General features: G+C 41.1%; 1 protein-coding gene across 1 annotated transcript in view; it reads left to right on the top strand.

Moving 5' to 3' along the window:
* Nucleotides 1-20,006, top strand: part of qsox2 (quiescin Q6 sulfhydryl oxidase 2) — a 129,334-nt gene that overhangs the window by 73,103 nt on the left and 36,225 nt on the right. The window contains exons 7-8 of the mRNA XM_028809106.2: nt 4,452-4,589; nt 10,492-10,621. Coding sequence (XP_028664939.1) covers nt 4,452-4,589; nt 10,492-10,621 — 268 coding nt within the window. The remainder of the gene's footprint in view (nt 1-4,451; nt 4,590-10,491; nt 10,622-20,006) is intronic.

Genomic DNA, 20,006 nt, shown 5'->3' with positions numbered 1-20,006 from the left:
TACCTGGGAGTGCAGCTGGATGATAAATTAGACTGGACTGCCAATACTGATGCTGTGTGCAAGAGAGGACAGAGCCGACTATACTTTATTAGAAGGCTGGCATCTTTCAACATCTGCAATAAGATGCAGCAGATGTTCTATCGGACGGTTGTGGTGAGTGCCCTCTTCTACGCGGTGGTGTGCTGGGGAGGCAGCATAAAGAAGGACGTCTCACACCTGGACAAACTGGTGAGGAAGGCAGGCTCTATTGTAGGCATGGAGCTGGACAGTTTGACATCCATGGTGGAGCGACGGGCGCTGAGCAGACTCCTGTCAATCATGGAGAATCCACTGCATCCACTAAACAGTGTCATCTCCAGACAGAGGAGCAGCTTCAGCGACAGACTGCTGTCACCGTCCTGCTCCACTGATAGACTGAGGAGATCGTTCCTCCCCCACACTATGTGATTCTTCAATTCCACCTGGGGGGGGGGGGGGGTAAACCTAACATTATACAAAGTTACTGTTATATCTGCATTTTTATCACTCTTTAATATTGTTTTAATCCGTAGGCTGCTGCTGGAGTATGTGAATTTCCCCTTGGGATTACTAAAGTATCTACCTATCTAGTGACTTGCGAAAAGAGGTGGTATGTGTGTGGGGGGTTCCCCTCCCCATGAAATTTTAGGGTTACAGTATTAATGGTACTCTAGTTGAAATTGAAGAGCACTGCTCAGAAACTAACATAGGGAAGACATGCAGCACAAAGGGTCCGGGTATGGTAAATGAACTCATGACACTTGAGAAAACAAGACACAAATATGGAAAACCCAAAATAGAAGCCACCTACTGAGCGCTGGATTTTAGCCCAACGTGTCTCAGAAGTGGGATCTTTTGCATTTTTTTTTTCTGCAGTCCCCAACCATTTTTCTAGTAGGCATTTTTATTGGAAAATTTCTTTCTGCAACCATCGTCCTTTCCCAGGACTATAAAAACTTTAAACCTGTTGAATTGGGTTAGATAGATACTTTATTAATCCCAGGAGAGAAAAGCCAAGCAAAATGACACCTTTTATTGGCTAACTAAAAAGATTACAATATGCAAGCTTTCGAGGCAACACAGGCCTCTTCTTCAGGCAAGATGTAATACAGAAACTGGAGTTCCCTATGTTTATATACACACTCTAGGACAAGAAACAACATTGGTAAATATTTAAATGAGAAGTTTTAAATGTAAAAAATTAATGGATTCATTCAGGCTGGGGTTAATTTAACAAGAGAGAAAAGAACAATGTATTGTCAAGATAAGATAACTGTCCAACAAAGTCTTTTGAAGTTTGTAATGAGTTTTTTCAAAACAATGTGGGTCTGTAGACAGGCTGTCTGTCATTCTGAGAGATGTAAACAATCCTCATATCTGGCCATAAAACTCTTGTCTTTATTCAATCCATGTTGTAAAGTATTAAATTTTAGCATGAGTTACATCTTGCCTGAAGAAGGGGCCTGAGTTGCCTCAAAAGCTTGCATATTGTAATCTTTTTAGTTAGCCAATAAAAGGTGTCATTTTCCTTGGCTTTTCTCTACATTCATAATGGCTAACACGGTACAACACCCTAGTACTACTTAATCCCAGGAGGAAATTCACAAATTTAATCATTGCAATTTTATCCCACATTTTATTCTAGGAATAGTTTTTTTTTTTTTTTTTTTTTTTTTTTTTTTTTTGGTTGTGTTGTGAAGTAATAATTGTTCTTTGTCTGTGATGTTGTTAATACATTTTTTAATTCTTCTCGTTACTGATCACTGAGTACTGGTTTAGGAGTTTTGGTGAGGGGGTGAAATTAGCATGAGTGCTGGTCACTGAACAGTGTTTTTATTCATATTAAATATTACTATGAGTGAGATATTATCTGATCGTTTGATGGCTCTGTATGTAGTCTAACTTCGAGGAAGTGGGTCAGAAGTCAACATGACTCAGAAATGACCTTTCAGCAGTTGTAAATTTCCTGTTGCACTGCAAGAGTATTGTGAAGTCAGTGCATTTTGGCAGGAAGTCAACATGCAGATCACCACAATAAGAATTCTTACACTTTGAAAGAAGTAAACAAAGGACATCTGGAACAACCACATAGTCATTGCCACTGCCATTTGTTGTATGTGCTTTTTCATTTGGGACAAACAAGATGGACACCTTGTAAAACCTCGTGAGCACCACTTTTGCTTTGCTGAGGATAACAGGATTGTATGCTGAGCTCTCATTCATTGTCAACTGCTGTACACATGGTAGGCCCCACCTACAGCCAGCTTGTCACAGAGTGCTATGAATGATTCACTGGGAACATCTCACTACAACGCTGGTGGTCACTGATGTGTGTTGCGACTGTCCATGACTCACTAAGATTATGTAAATGAAGGCTACAACTGAAAAACGTTTGACACACATGAAGAGCCCCCATCTCCACTCGCTATTCGAGGAGTGAATGAGGAAGTCGTCCACTCTTACAAGTACTTAGGGGTAGTGACATTCTTCACATCTTCTATAACTCTGTGACGGCCACTGTGGTTTGCTGGGCTGGTAACATCACTTCAAGAGAGGCCCACCGAATCAACAAGCTAATTAAAAAGGGCAGGCTCAGTTATGGGATACACTCTGAAACCCCCTGGAGGTAGAAGTGGAGGAGAGAATTAAAACAAAAACTGAGTGCCATTCTGAACAAAGCTGCATGTTCTCTCTGTGAAACAACACTGAGAACTTTCAGCCAACAAATTACTTGGCAGAAGAGTTTCAAGAAACGTGACTGAGGCTCCTTTATACCAACAGCAATACCCCTTTATACACCCTCATTGGTACTGCCATGTTGGACATTTTCTTTCTTTATAATTTTCTTGCATTATAGGCATTTTGGGTTGTTTTCGGACCAAAGTGTGTGTGTGTTTGTTTAGTTATCCATCAATCTACCTTCCTACCTATCTGCCTACCTACCTACTTTGATGAGTGTCTGGATTCTGGATGGAGGTATTTTTGACCATTCTCCCATACTTAATCTCTCCAGTTCAGTTAAATTTGATGGCTGCCAAGCATGGAGAGCCTGCTTGAATATCCTCGAAAAATCTGTGGGATGATTTGAAGCCAGGGGACTGTGATGGCCATTCCAGAACATTGTACTTCTCCCTCTGCATGAATGCCTTTGTAGATTTCGAACTGTGTTTTGGCTCATTGTCTTGCTGGAATATCCAACCCCTGTGTAACTTCGACTTTGTGACTGATGCTTGAACATTATCCTGGAGAATTTGTTCATATTGGGTTGAGTTCATCCGTCCCTCAACTTTAACAAGGGCCCCAGTCCCTGAGCTGGCCACACCACCTCACAGCATGATGGAACCTCCGCCAAATTTGACCGTAGGTAGCAGGTGTTTTTCTTCAGTTTCTCATCCGTCCAAAGCACTTTGTTCCAAAATTAGTCTGGCTTGTCTAAATGAGCATTGGCATACAACAGGTGACTGTTTGGGGCGTGAGTGCAGAAAGGGCTTCTTTCTCATCACCCTGCCATACAGATGTTCTTTGTGCCAATTGCGCTGAATTGTAGAACGATGTACAGATCCACCATCTGCAGCAAGATGTTCTTGCAGGTCTTTGGAGGTGATCTGTGGGTTGTCTGTAACTATTCTCACAATCCTGCCCATAAGCCGCTCCTGTATTTGTCTTGGCCTGCCAGACCTGCTGGGCTTAACGGCAACTGTGCCTGTGGCCTTCCATTTCCTGATTCCATTCCTGACAGTTTAAACCTCTGAGATGGCTTTTTGTAGCCTTCCCCAAAACCAAGAGACTGAACAATCTTTGTTTTCAGATCTTCTGAGAGTTGCTTTGAGGATCCCATGCCGTCACTCTTCAGAGGAGAGTCAAAGGGAAGGAAGCACAACTTGCAATTGACCACCTTAAATATTTGATTGGACACAGCTGTCTATGAAGTTCAAGGCTTAACAAGCTCATCACACCAAGTAATCAGCATTGAGCAGTGACAGGCATTCAAATCCGCACAATGACAAGGGGACCCACATTTGTGCACAGCCAGTTTTTCACATTTGATTTAATTTCATACAACTAAATACTGCTTCACTAAAAATCTTTGTTCGGAAAAACTCCTCAGTACTCGGATGTTCCTAGGAAATGAAAGACATACCATTGTTATCTTTTTTTGTTGAAAGTAGTCAATTATTATGCAGGCTGAGAGGGGGTCACAGACTTTTTCATATGAATCTGTCTATCCGTCTCTGTGCCTTTCATATCTTTCTACCAACCAGCCGGTCTTGTATTGTGGTGAGGGCTTTAGTTAAAAACCAAGTTACTCTTTCTGATGTTACCAATCCTTTTCCTTCTGTAAATTGATGTAAGTAAGAGGGTGGCATTGAAATGTACACCTCATGTCTGTTTCCTGTGTACATTTCTTAGATGGTTTGTTTTTCTCCTTACAGGCAGAAACCTCTGCGTTTTTTCTTTTCATCCTACTTAAAATTGCTTCCTGGAGTGAGAAGGAAACAGGCTCGTCGCATCCCAGAAAAAGCAGTGTCAGTTGAAAATGGGATACATGTAGCCTGGAAAGAGTTTAACAAGTGAGTGAATTGTACTGGTGAATATCGCTCTGTCATATATTGCCTTTCACATCCATCTAACTATGAGACTACTCCTAGCTGGCGTCATTCACATTCCAGATAAAAATAAAAAAAAACTTTCTGCTTTCAGTTAAATCTGATTTTATAAAGCTGAAAGTTCAGCTGACCCCTTCACCCAAACCAACTTACATATCACAAAGATATCGTACTTTTTCCCCCTTATTACTAAATAAGGAGCACTGGCAGAAGTGCCTTGATTAGCCCTATAATTTAGACTGTATATGGCTGTATCCAGCGAAGTTATTCTGATGAGATTTACGACTATAAGCTTTTTTGGCCAACAGCATTTCACTTCATTCATCCATTTGATAAACCTGCTTAATACAAAGAGGAGAATGAATGTTTGTGTATAGCTGACTATTCTTTTTCCTTCTGTGTATTTTAGTTTTATTTTTTTTCATTAACCATTTGATCTTTGCTTGTATGGTTTCTTATTATACATCAAAGTTTATCAGGACACACTGCTAATAGGTCAACACTGAAGGTATTCTATTTATTCAATATTAAGAATGATAGTTGTATATGATAGGCACTATAAATATTGATGTAATTGGCGGGCAGCACGGTGGCGCAGTGGGTAGCGCTGCTGCCTCGCAGTTGGGAGATCTGGGGACCTGGGTTCGCTTCCCGGGTCCTCCCTGCGTGGAGTTTGCATGTTCTCCCCGTGTCTGAGTGGGTTTCCTCCGGGTATTCTGGTTTCCTCCCACAGTCCAAAGACATGCAGGTTAGGTGGATTGGCGATTCTAAATTGGCCCTAGTGTGTGCTTGGTGTGTGGGTGTGTTTGTGTGTGTCCTGCGGTGGGTTGGCACCCTGCCCGGGATTGGTTCCTGCCTTGTGCCATGTGTTGGCTGGGATTGGCTCCAGCAGACCCCCGTGACCCTGTGTTCGGATTCAGCGGGTTGGAAACTGGATGGATGGATGTAATTGGCACTCTGTGATAATGTGAAAGATACTATGTTAAGTTTATATGGCTCATTCAGAACATATACAGACCCCTTCACTTTTTTCACATTTTCTTTTGTTGCATCTTTGAGCTAAAGTCACTTAAATTTTGTTTTTCTGTTTTTCAAGTAAGGCTTGATACCACAGATTGATATTAAAAATGAAAGTGATATTGAGATTTTAGAAATTTTGGCCAATTTATGAAAAATACAAAAGTGAAAATTCCTTGATAAAAGTATTCTATTCCTTTACTCAGTACTTGGCAGTGACACCACCTGCACTTCAGAACAGGTAATCCACCTGAAGCTAAGCATGTTAGGGTCCGACAGAGTACTTGAATGTGAGAGCAACTAGGAAAAAGCTTGGGTTACTGCTGGAAGAGATGTTGGTGAGGCCAACAGGGGCTGCTTACCCTGTGGTTTGTGTGTGGATCCCAGTGGCCCAGTACAGTGATGGGGACACTGTTCTATTTATATAAAAAAAAAAAAAAAAAAAGGGACAGTTTTTAGGATGAGAAGTAAACCAGAGATTCTGACTCTCTGTTCTCATTAAAGATCCCTGGGCATCCTTTGTAAAGAGCAGAGTGTTCCTGATGTCCTGGCCAAATTTCCCTCCATGACCTAGTCATTCTGACCCCCTAATCATCCCCGGTCTCTAATTGGCTATCTCTCTCTCTCACCACCTAATAGCTCATGTATGGTGAGCCTACTGGCTCACAAATGACTCATCACGTCATCCAGGAAGTTGCTACGCATTCTGGTGGTTGCCACCCTCTTGCCATATAAAAGTGCTTTGAGTAGTGAGGAAAGCGCTACATAAATGGAAAGAATTATTATTACTTCTTTGAAGCCAATTTGGCAGGGAGTCTTCTCGAGTCTGACATGACAAGCATCACACACTTGGATGTGGGGATTTTCCTGCCATTCTCCTCTGCTGATCCACTCGAGCTCTGTCAGGATGGAAGGAGACCGTTGGTGGGCAGCTGTTTTCAGGTCTCTCCAGAGATGTTCAATAGGATTCAAGTCTGGGGTCTGACTGGGCATAGATGTAATAGGAACTCTGGTAATGTCAAAGGCACTATGTTATATTTATACAATGGATTCAGAAAGTATTCAGACCCCTTCACTTTATTTCACATTTTATTATGTTGCAGCCTTGAGCTAAAATCACTTAAATTCATTTTTTTACCTCCATCAAGCAACACTCGGAACCCCAGAATGACAAAGTGATAACAGGATTTTAGAAAATTTTGCAAATATTTTATTTTTAATACATCACACTGTCACAGGTAATCAGGCCCTTTACTCGGTATACCATTTGAAGCATCTTTGATGGTGATTCCTGCCAGGAGTCTTCTGGGGTTTGACATGACAAGCGTCACACATCTGGATTTGGGGATTGTTTGCCCTTCTTCTCTGAAGATCTCTCAAGCTTTGTCAGGTTTGATGGAGTCCATCAGTGGATGGAGATTTTCAAGTCTCTTCAGGGATGTTCAGTTTTGGAGTTTTAGGTCTAGACACTAAATGGCAACTCGAAGATATTTATGGAGTTGTTCCTAAGCCGTTCCTCTGTTGTCTTTGCTTTGTATTTAGGGCAGTTGTCATTTTGAAAGGTGAATGTTTGGGTCAGTCTGAGGTCCAGAGCAAGTCTGAATTGTGGTTTCACTGAAGACTTTGCTCTGTCCTGTCTACTCACTGAAAATCAACCCCCACAGTGTGATGCTGCTACTGCCATGCTTCATTGTTAGAATGATAATGGAGTGCTACCTGGCTTCCTCCAGACATGACATTAATCTTAGTTTCATCAGACCAGAGAATCTTGTTTCTTGTAGTCAAAGAGTTCTTTAGGTGCCTTTTTACAAACTCCCAAGTGGGCTTCCATGTATCTTTTACCGAGGAGAATCTTCTTTCTGGCCATTGTCATAAAGCCCAGGTTGGTTGAGTGTTGCAGTCATGGTGGTTGTTCTGGAAATTTCTCCCATCTCTGCACAGATTTTCTAGAGCTCAGCTTGAGTGACCATTGGGTGTTTGATCACATCTCTTACTATGGCCACTTCTCTCTTGATTGCTCAGTTTGGCTTGGTGGCCAGCTCTAGGAAAAGTTGGATCTATTTTATTTAATCATTCTGAAGACCACTGTGTTCTTGGAAACCTTCAAAACTACAATGTACCCTTCCATTGATTTGTTCCTCAACACAGTCCCGTCTTTAAGCTTTGTAGGCAATTCCTTCAACCTCGAGGTTTGGGACCCTCTATAGACAGGTGTTTGTGTGTGTGTGTTTCCTAATCCTGTCAGATTAATTGAACTGACCACAGGTGGACTGCAAACAAGGTGTGGAAACATCTCGGTGATGATCAGTAGAATGCAATGTTTCCGAGACAAATTTAAAATGTTTCTAGCTGAGGTCTGAATACTTGTGTTAATGTGAGTTTTCACTTTTTTATTTTTATTAAATTTGCAAAAATTTCTAAAATCTTGTTTTTTCTTTCTTGGGTACTGAGTGTGCTTGAATTAATGTAAATTTTAAATCATTTTAACATATAGCTGCAATATACCAAAATGTGAAAAGTGAAGGGGTCTGAATACTTTCTGAATGCACGATAAATATTAACGACAGTACGTAATAGAGATACATGTTAAAGGTACTATTTACGATTAGATAGATACTTTATTAATCCCAAGGGGAAATTCACATACAAAGTTACTAGATAATAGATAGGAAAAATGTGTATGTATGTGTAACATAACACACATACATGCCACACACAGAATTAAACAGGTTTAAGAATGTTATTTTTAAACACCCTAATTTTAAAAGACGGATTTTTTTATTTATTTGTTTAGGGTTAATATGAAAGTTGTATTGTATTTGGTAAGAGGCTATTTTTAAACATGCTTCCATTCCATGGGGATGCAGTGCTCTTTCTGTATATTAACTCGCAATGCACACTGAATTTTAATTCGGGGGGAAAAGGGCTCCCTCTAGTGGATTACAGGTGTATTTTTTTGGTGCTATTTCCCTTGATTTAAAGGTGGGCAGCTCAGTGATGCTATTGTTGCTGTGCTCACTGATTCGATGTCCTGGGGTTGAGTCGCATGCCCAGTCATTGTTTAAGTAAAGTTTGCTTGTTCTTCCAGTGTTCAGGTGGGTTTTTGCTCAGTTTTCCTTTCACATCTCTAAAGATGATGGTTAGATTTTTTTTTTTTTTGGCATTTCTGCATTTGCCATGTATAAGTGTGAGTACCTTCTGGTGTGGGCTTAGTGATGAACTGCCATCTTGTTTCCGTTCCTGTCCTCCTAATGTTGGATTTGCTGCACGTTAAGGTTTAAAAACACTGGTATGTTGTTGGCCGCTGGGCATTGTACAGATCGTCCAGTCTTTTAATCACAAATGATGTGCCTTTTTCCCTTACTTTTGTTCTAGTGGCGCAGTAGCACAATAGTTAGCATTAAATCAGACTGGTGACACTGTGGCTAATGATCTGTGGTGATATCTGGAAAGGTGGCCCGTTCAAGTCCTGTTTACTGCTAGTAGAGAACCTACTCCATTGGGCCCTTGAGCAAAGCCTTTACCCTGAAAATTGCTCCACTGATTATTCACATATGACTGCGGTCATTTCAAGCATTAATAGCCATTAGCAACACTAGTAATATCATGGCTATATTTTTAAGTCACTTTAATAATATCTTGATTTATCAAAAAGCTATCCTTTTCTGTCAAAAACATGAAAAATTCTGGGAATGTCCAAACATTTGACTGGTAGTGTGGGTGTGTATGTATGTGTGTGTGTGTGTGTGTATATATATATATATAATATATATATATATATGTAATATACAGTAATCCCTCACTTATCGCGGGGGAGAGGTTCCAAGTCCGACCGCGATAACTGAATTTCCGCGAAGTAGGGACACCATATTTATTTAATTAACGTGTATTTGGACGTTTTTAAACCCTCCCTGTATTGTTTACAACCCACCATTTACTCTATTAAAAACAGGGACAACTGCTAAGCAATATGAAATCGGTAGATAAGTTTACACTTACTGTATAGCGAAGTACACGTAGCAGCTTGTAGGCGGTCATGACGTCGTCGACCTTGTTGCAAAGATTCCTAAAGCAGATTCCATCCAGACTTCTGCCTTATCACGTCCACTTGCAACTCGTTTTGCGCCCTGGTTAAAGGACACTGCGGCTGTAGATCTTATATGCTTTTCCTCCTTTTTAAATAAAAAGAATCGATGTCCTGCAGCGGTGTAGCTGTTCCCTTCCTTCAACATATCCAAAACTTTTACCTTTTCTGCAATCATTTGCATCTTCTGTTGGTGCTTGGACACGGCCCCTGAAGCATTAGCACGTTAATGATGAATGAGTGAGATGAGACTTCCTGGTTATTGCAACACTCCGTCGCTGAGCCAATCAGCAGCACACAGGAACTTAACTGCGTGCTCTGATTGGGTAGCTTCTCAGCCATCCACCAATAGCATCTCTTGTATGAAATCAACTGGGCAAACCAACTGAGGAAGCAAGTAAAAAGACCCATTGTCCGCAGAAACCCGCGAAGCAGCGAAAAATCCGCGTTATGTATTTAGATATGCTTACATATAAAATCCGTGAATCCGCGAAAAGTGAACCGCGAAGTAGCGAGGGATTACTGTATATAATATATATAAAGTGTGTGTGTGTGTGTATGTGCGCGTGCAGCCCTTAGGTTATGATTGAGTTTTGTTCCTGCTTACATTTTGTAAATCACAAAGCAAAAATAATTTAAGCTAAAATGAACCGCAGGTATGTACAGTATACTGAATAGTCCCTTCTGTGGTGCTATATATGCTGTAATCTGAAAATGAGTGTTGAATTGTATGAATGTAATTATTATTTATGTGTTTTATTTTAGGTCCAAAGTCTACATGGCAGATCTTGAGTCTGGACTGCATTACCTGCTTCGTGTAGAATTGGCTAGTCACAAAACACTAGAAGGAGAAGAACTGAAGACTTTTAAGGATTTTGTTACTGTTGTGGCCAAGGTAACTATATGGAACCTCCACGCCAATTGTGGGTTTTGATCTTAGATAAATAGATCTTTAAATAAATAGATACACACACACACACACACACAGTAAGGTCTGAACACACACCAGAATGGCTGTAAAGTCCCAGTGAGGCACCATTCAGGTGTATTGCTGTTTGTATAACGGAGCCCCAGTGATGTTTCATGACACACTTCCTCTGAATAATTTGTTGCCTGAAAGTCCTTAGTGTTGTTGTGTCATAACGGCACTCTGTTTTGTTTTAATTCACTCCTCCTCTACTAACTCCAGAGGGGTCCAGAGTGTGTCCCATAACTGAGTCTGCCCTTTTAATTACCTTGTTGATTTGGTGGGCCTTTTCTGAAGTAATGTTACCAGCCAGCACACCACACTGGCCATCACAGAGTTGTAGGAGATGTGAAGGATATCACTTCCCACAGTAAAGGAACACAGTCTCCTAAAGAAGAAGAGCCTGCTTTGCCCCAAATCCAGCAATAGTCTGAAAGCCATTAGATGATAACATTTTTAACCCACCTGTTCCTGTGCAGAGCCAATGGAGGCCAGAACCTTTTTTTAATATCCATTCCCTGACTTATGAAGGTTGAGACAGTCTTTCCTCATTTGAATTGTGTATTCTCTTTTCTTTCCCATGTTGATGAATGTATGAGGGAGTTTTTTCCACTGTGCCATTTTCTATTTACACCACAGTGAAACAGGAAGTCTTGGATTAATGCTTGAAAGTTCATATACGCTCTGATCAAACTAAAAAAGTAACATCAATTAAAAAAATGCCAAGATTAATTCATTTAATGGTAAAATTTGTCTAATGTGTTCAGTGTGAGATTTAAGTTTTATATAATATATAATTATATATATATATATTCATGGCATTCGTAGTCTGAATCACAATCTGATTGTATGGGTGGTTACCTACCAGGTAACGCTTGTGGTTGGTCAGCAAGTCGGCTAACATCTGCCACGGTGCCCTCAGTTGTGAGAAGCAGATCATAGAATGGTTGAAATAGTTTACTGTCAAATAATGCAAAGAGTATGCGACACGTGTTTCGCCCTAATTCTGGGCTCATCAGGCGTACACACTCTACTGCATATATATATATATATATATAAATATTGTATAATACAGTGGAACCTCGGTTTGCGAGTAACTTGGTTTATGAGTGTTTTGCAAGACGAGCAAAAATTTTTAATTTTCACTTGATAAACGAGCGAGGTCTTGCAGTACGAGTAGTATGTACTGTATACGCTTTGTCTGCTGAGCGTCATGTGATCACAACTGAGCTGATGGTTCTTCTCTCTCTCACTGTGGGATTGTGGGCAATCGTCTCCTATTCTCCGTCTGAGTCGGCGTGCCTCACTCATATAGTCAACATCCGTACAAGCGTATAGTGTTTACTACAGCATTAGCATTGTGACTGTGTGCTTGCTCGTGTGTGTGTGTGTGTGTGTGTGTGTGTGTGCTCGCGCATGTGTGTGCTGTGACGTGCGAGTCCCCGTCTTGCACCCTAAAACACGAAGCTGAGTCTCAGTACTTTAGCTGTTTAATATATCACATCTCACCTGCACTATTTAACCCACCGTATGTGCTTCTGGGAGAAGTAGAGGCGGAGGTTATGCGAGGGGCGTGTGGGAGTTTTTTTTTTTTTTCTTCTTCTGTGTGTGTGTGTATTGAGGGGCAAGACGGTGTGAGGGAGCTGCTGAGCGCCTCTAATAAATGTTATCAACAAATTAAACGTCGTGTTTATTTCAGTTTAACATAGCAACACAAGCTTTATTCATCTTGAAACAGCAACAGCACGGTTATTTATACACCGACACAGCAGTCAGGCAGGGCCCTGCACATTTATAATGTTCCTTGTTCCTTGTATCACCCATTGATGGCAGGCGCTTATAGCATGTCCGTGATCTTTTCGGATTCGCTTTTACGGCGAACTGCTACAGCGCTGGGATACTGCAATTGCTTTGGGACGCTCTTCCGTGTGTCGTCCCATTGGGTGCAATCCCACAAGAGTTTAGAAACTCACTCACACCAGCCATGATTCTTTTCAAAGGTAAAATGCAAGTTAATTTGTTTTATGTATTTTTACTTTATATTTTGTATTTATCATTTTTATATGAATAGTTTTGGGTTGTGGAACAAATCATCTGAGTTTCCGGAACGAATTATTCTCGCAAACCAAGGTTCCACTGTATAAAATATGCAAGATCAGTAGGTAACTCTGCATCTGTCCGTTTACCCAATCTTTGGCCCTGTGATCCAGTTGATTGATTTGTAAAGGTCTGCTTGACGCTAACCTCCTCGTTTATCTATTTTTTTTTTTTTTTCAATGTACCCAATCCAATTCCGCCTCCTTGGGCAAGATCAGTAGGTAACTCTGCATCTGCCCCTTGCCGGTAGCCCTCCCGTGGCCTCGTTTTGGGTCTGGACTTAGAAGGCCTGGGGGAGAACAGACATCGCTGGGCAAAATGACGCGGGTACCTGCCCATCCGAGTGGGGAGACAGGCAAACTATTTTGGGCTAAGTTTTTTTTCGGATGACCCTCTGTCTTTTTCACTATTCAGCCCAACCTCTTTATTTATTTATTTATTTATATATATATATATATATATATATATATATATATATATATATATATATATATATATATAAAATAATATAATATAAAATATTGCTTTTACTCATTTTCACCAGGAGTGACTATAATTGTGGAGGGGACTGAATTTTATCTTGGGATTTTGCGTTTTAGACCACATATTGTAGTGCATGCACTGTAGAATTAAATGCGTACATTATATACTAATGGCATTTTTTAGGACGCTGCCTTTTTTTTTTTTTTTTTTTTTTACTTATCCTGCCAGCAAGCATCAGAGTTGCTCTATGCCATATATTTAATTGTGATGTGCTTTAAATTGGGTATTAGAAATAAATTTGCCAAGGTTGCTGTTCTCGCTAATCATGGCAGTGGAGTGTGGCGAGGAGTTTTATGTTTGAGCAAGTAAGAATTTCACTTTATTCTGATCATCTGAGAACAATGAGCTTTTAAACTTGTAAATCATACTTGGTGCAAGTCTTCAGTGTGAACACTAGGGGGTGCAGATGTTTTTCTTTTTCTGTTTAGGGTCATATTTGCTGGGTTTGTGTGTTCATCACTTGAATTTGCTACAAACGATATTAATATTTCAGAGAAGCTAATGGTAAGAAACTTAGAAAATAAACTTATTTAATGTAGTCAAGTACAGGCTTTATTCGGCAGGAGGTATTAAAGTGTATATTCTGAAGGGTTCTGTTTAGTTTGAATGTGCACATACACACCCATGCACCTGTATATTAATATGTATTATTCTAGTATATACAATTGTGTGTGTATAATATATATCTAACAGCTTCAACACTTCTGGGAAGGCTTTCCACAAGGTGTAGGAGTGTGTTTATGGGAATTTTTGCCTATTCTTCCAGGAGAGCATTTGTGAGGTCGGGCACTGATGTTGGACGAGAAGGCCTGGCTCGCTTGCAGTCTCTGATCGAATTCATCCCAGAAGTGTTCTATCAGGTTGAGGTCAGGGCTCTGTGCAGGCCAGGGCCGGATTAAGAGCTTTGGGGGCCCGTAGCACATTTCAAATTTGGGGGCCCTTTTGGTCTGCATCATCTGAAGTTTAGATTCTGAACAGTTCAAACCGGACTAAATAATTATTTTACTCTCGATTTATAATAAGAATCTTATAATATTTATGTGAATTTTATGTGTTGGGCCCCTAAAGTTTTGTTGTGTTAAGAAATTTACAGTTTAAAAACGTAAAGAAAATATTTTTAAAGACCAGTTTTTCAATGCTACACTTTTTCATTAAATATTGGGTCCACCATTTGGGGGCCCCCAAAATTGCGGGGCCCGTAGCATATGCTACATGTGCCTATTGGTTAATCCGGCACAGGTGCAGGCCAGTCAAGTTCGAACAAACCAATCTCGCTCCTCCATTTCTTTATAGACCTTGCTTTGTGCACTGGTGCGTGCGCAGTAGGGAATCCATTCCCGGACATTTTTCATTCCCGAAACTGCTGTAATTCCCAGGAAAATGGGAACGGCCAAGCGCGCGCATATAGCGTGTAAAGATCTATCAAGAAATAAGTTATAGTTGAAAATAATTAAGGTGGCGCCATTGCTGCAGCTTGCACTTCATCAGACAACAGCTTTGAACAGCAACTTGAAATTGCAATGCGTCGGTCTGTTGCATCCGCATTATCTGTGCCAAGAAACTTGCCATCACAGAATGATGACAAGAAACTGGCTGCATCAGTAAAAGCTGAAATGGCAGTGTTTCAGAGCAACGGCAAGCGCAGGCGTTGTTTAGAACAAGTGCATCGGTATCTGATGATTGTGCCGCCTATTTCAGTGGAGGCAGAGCGTGCTTTCTCAGCAGCTGGCATACTTCTGCACGAAGGTGCATTCTTGGACGACCGCACGCTGGACACGTTAATAATAATAATAAATGGTAATAATTACATTTATATAGCGCTTTTCTCGGTACTCATAGCGCTATCCACACAGGGAGGAACCGGGAAGCAAACCCACAATCTTCCACAGTCTCCTTACTGCAAAGCAGCAGCACTACCACTGCGCCACATGTGAGGACGTTGTGCTTTCTACGCTCTTATTACCGCAACTAAAGATACACGTACTTCTATGACAGCATGAACTGCTTGTAGATAAGCTTAGTCTTTTATTTGTGTCAACATATTGCAGTAGTTTTATTAAAAATAAGTGTCAGTTGTTCTAAAACCGTTCACATGTGAGATGCCCGTGCGCTGTATCATGCCCGGGATTCCTGGGAATGAAATGCGGGATTCCCGAATTCCTGGGAATGGATAAACCCATCCGGGAATGAATTCCCTAGTGCGCAGTCATGTTGCCATCCCCAAACTGTTCCCACAAAGTTGGGGGCATGAAATTGTCCAAAATGGCTTCATGTGCTGAAGCATTAAGAGTTCCTTTCACTCAAACTAAGGGGCCAAGCTCAACCCCTGAAAAACAACCTCACACCATAATCCGCCCTCCACCAAACTTTACATTTGGCACAATGCAGTCAGGCAAGTACCCAGACTCGTCCATCGGATTGTGTGATTGGTCACTCCAGAGGACGTGTCTGCACTGGTCTAGAGTCCAGTGGCGATGGGCTTTACACCACTGCATCCGACACTTTGCATTGCACTTGGTGATCTCAGGCTTGGCTGCAGCTGCTTGGCCATGGAAAACCATTCATTCCATGAAGTTCTCTCTCTACGCTGCACTGTTCTTGAGGTTTTGGAGGTCTATAGATATTGAGTGCAGAAAGCTGCCGTCTTCTGCACACCTCAGCATGCACTGTCCCAGCTCTGTGATTTGACGTTGCCTACCACTTCATGATTGAGTTGCTGCTGTTCCCAATTGCTTTCACTTTGGGAGGAAATTTCATGAATGGACTTCTTGCACAGGTGGCATCCTATCACGGTACCAGGCTTGAATTCACTGAGCTCCTGAGAGCGACCCATTCTTTCTTGAAGAACACTGCCACCTGTTGTGTGGGGGAATGAACTGCTGCCGACATGCATGTTCACCCATTCCATCCATTATGGCCTCCTGGCTGGGCATGAAATCATCCTCTATCCCGGCCAGGATATCTGTCCATCCTTCCATGGCACCTACAGTACATTATTATTAGTCCTGCAGCACTGAGGGCAAGATGAGAAGTATCTGTACCGGTACACTGCTGATTTGCAAGGATTCAATTGCACAACCAAGCCGACAGCAGTGTGCTGCGTGCAATCCAGTAACAGAAACTTAGTGTCAGTTTATTTTTAATCTAGCTTTTTGCTATAGTGTGATCGGGTGGCGCAGCAGCTAGTGTTCATACAGGGTGAGGCAGAAAGGACGGACGTCTTTGAAATGGCTAGAACTCACCACTAGGTGGAGTGACAGATGTGCGGTAGGTGGCGTTAGGTTTGCGAAGTCTTAGCATTTTTTTATTTTCTTTTTAGTTGAAGCAATGGAGCCGTGGACGATAGAACATCGCGTTTTTGCATACAACTGTTTTGTCGAGAACAACCAATCTATTACCGCAGTTCAGCGCGAGTTTCGTTGCCATTTCAATATCCACAGAAATAAAGCTGTTCCCGCTCGTAACACTATCCTACGTTGGGTTAAAGCTCTTCGTACACGAGGTACACTAATGAACAAAAGACCGCCGGGGGCTACACGAACGGCACATACCCCTGAAAATGTGGAAAGCCTACGACTAGCCCTGCTGTGCAGTCCCAAATCGATCTGCTTGGAAGCATTCTTCTGAACTTGGCCTCAGTAATCGTTCGGAGCGCTATATCGAGATGATAAACAACTTCTTTTTACCTGAATTACGACAAAAACGTATTCCCATCTGGTGCGTGTGGTTTCAACAGGATGGGGCGACAGCCCACACAGCTAGAGCATCAATGGATGTTATTCGCCCTCTCTTCCCTGGTCACCTCATTTCCAGGTTTGGTGACATTCATTGGCCTCCTCGGTCCCCTGACTTATCCATGTGCGATTATTTCTTGAGGCATTATACAAAGTTGTCTGTTTTTACCTGCATTATTATCAATCTTTAATATTGTTTTTTGTATCGGTATGCTGCTGCTGGAGAATGTGAATTTCCCCTTGGGATTAATAAAGTATCTATCTATCTAAGCCCCATACATTGGAGGAACTGAAAGAAGCCATTCGCGTGGAAGTCGCCCAAATCGACAGAACGATGTTGAAAAGAGTGGAGGCCAACTTCCATGAACGCCTTCAGAAATGCATCAGTGGTAACGGACACCACATGGGAGATGTTGTTTTCCACACTTGATTTTGTCAAATGCCATTTCAATATGAACTGAAATCTTTCAATAAATTTCTTTGTAAGAAAAAATGTAACAATTTTGTGATTTTTGTAAAAAAAAAAAAACGTCCGTCCTTTCTGCCTCACCCTGTACATCGAACCTTTTGTGGGCTCAAGCCAGGGATGTAAAAAAAAAAAAAAAGGGTACTTCAAAACACGTGAAGGACTAAATGCATTTATAAAACATAAGATAATTATCACAGGCTTTGTGCTTGATTTCAGAATCCCAGCAGAAAATGAGGATACTTGTTTTGTACAGTTTTAATGACGTCCGAGTGTTTTGCCGAAGTAGAATTCCATGAATGATTCGTGCGTGTAAACAGAGGCTTTCACAAAGCCAGGTTTTTGCCTTAACCAGGTTGCTAGATTTTTGCCAGTTGTGTGTGCATGTAAATTTACTCAATACGTTTTAAGAAGGGCCTACATAAAATCCGCCAGGTGAAGAGGAGGGTGTCCCGCTCTGATTGCATCACAAATCTATATGTTTATATAATTTTATATTTCATAGCCTTCTTGAGTACACAGGTTTGTTGAAAGACCTTTAGTGATGCCACCTCATCATGTTATCAAATCTTGGTCCAGATTCATGTGTGGCTCCTCGCTGGTGGAACAAGTTGCCCACCTCCTTTCAAATATCTAAATCCATCAATGTGTTTAAGAAGCGTTTGAAGACTTTGTTGTTCGGTGAATTTCTGTCTGACTGCTGCTGTTAGTTTTGTAACTTAGGAATTGTAACTCGCTTTTGTTTTGTTCTGTGCTTATCACTTGTGGTGATCAGTTTTGTCCCCATGTCTTGTCACTCTTGCTTTGACGTTTACTTAATTATGTTGACCTCTTTTGTAAATATCTTTGGATAAAAATATATGTAAAAAATTAAACTGTGAGAGAAGTGTAAGTAAGAACTTAATCATGCAGTGTGCACATGATCAGAAAGTTGAACTTGATAAAGGATAATTCTGTACACTATATAAATCAAACAATATGAAGTTTACAAAGAGTGTTATAAACGTGTCCATGTTGTAATTAAAAAGTATACATATGTACATATATAATAATTTCATTTCATGTTTGAAATTCAAATTTATTTAAAAATGAATTTAATAAGCACTTTGTTTTTTGCTGTATTAAATATAATTGAAATTTGCAAGTACATTTAGAAGATGCTACGTGCTTGCCGAATTCTAATTTCTCCAGTGTTTAAAATGTATATATGCTAAGGATAAAGCAGTTGTATGGATGGTGACAGCTTACCTCAGAGAATCCTGGTCTCCGTTCTTGGCCTACTTTGGTACTGGTGAAATGAGGGCGCCTTAGTGTAAAGGACAAGGATTAAGCGCCTCTTGTCCTCAGATTTTGGGATTTTTCTCTAATGCCAGACACTTTTAAGTCTGCTAGGATTATCAAGAAGAGTGAAGTAAGATTGTGTGTGCGTGGTGCAAAACAGAGTTCAATATTGTGCTTGTCAGCTTTCCTTGTAAGCGATTAAGGGCTGATGATAAACTCCTAATATTTTGTTCATTTGTATTGTTTTGAATGTCTATCTTATTAAAAGTGTTTGTGTCCTAGTAGGAGGGTCTGCATTTTTGAAATCATATTTTTCTTTGGAGGAGAGAATATCTGGTCCCACCTTTCAGTCGGCACAATTACTCTAACAATAAATTGTTTTTCACCTTACAATATTTTTAAACACTGTTAATTTTATTTATATGTTCCATCTATCCATCCATCCATTATCCAACCCGCTATATCCTAACTACAGGGTCACGGGGGTCTGCTGCAGCCAATCCCAGCTAACACAGGGCACAAAGCAGGAAACAAACCCCAGGCAGGGAGCCAGCCCACTACAGGGCACACGCACACACACCCACACCAAGCATACACTAGGGACAATTTAGAATCGCCAATGCACCTAACCTGACTCTGTAACCTGCAACCAGTACCCAGAGGAAACCCACACAGACATGGGGAGAACATGCAAACTCCACTCCGGGAAGCGAACCCGGGTCTCCTAACTACGAGGCAGCAGCACTACCCACTGCGCTACCGTGCCACCCTATGTTCCATCTATTTACAGTATGTTTACATAATTTTGTTCAGTATCCGTGGAGTCTTTGGGCTTTTCCTGGCATTATGGGAACAAAGTAGGAAGCAACCCTGGATCAGGACGATAGTCTCACTCATCCACACTCAAACAAACCAGTGTCACCAATTAGCCTAACACATGTATCTTGGCATTGTGCATTGGAGCGGTACTAAAATTTTGACTTTATTATCGATACCAGCTTTTCAGACTCTGTACCAATACCAACATGGTTTCAAAGCAAATAGCGGATAACTTGCTGTCTTACTCCAGTCTCTCTGTTGCCCTGCTCAATTGCTTGCCTCCCTGATGCACCGGTCTAACAAACAGTGCTACACACCGCTTCCCTCTTGATAGCCATGAAGGCCCTGATTGCATTGGGTTTTCCCCTGTGAA

Source organism: Erpetoichthys calabaricus, chromosome 9 (assembly GCF_900747795.2).
Source record: "Erpetoichthys calabaricus chromosome 9, fErpCal1.3, whole genome shotgun sequence".
Lineage (NCBI taxonomy): Eukaryota > Metazoa > Chordata > Cladistia > Polypteriformes > Polypteridae > Erpetoichthys > Erpetoichthys calabaricus.
Note: the sequence above shows the minus strand (reverse complement) of the source record. Positions and strands in the feature narration are given on the sequence as shown.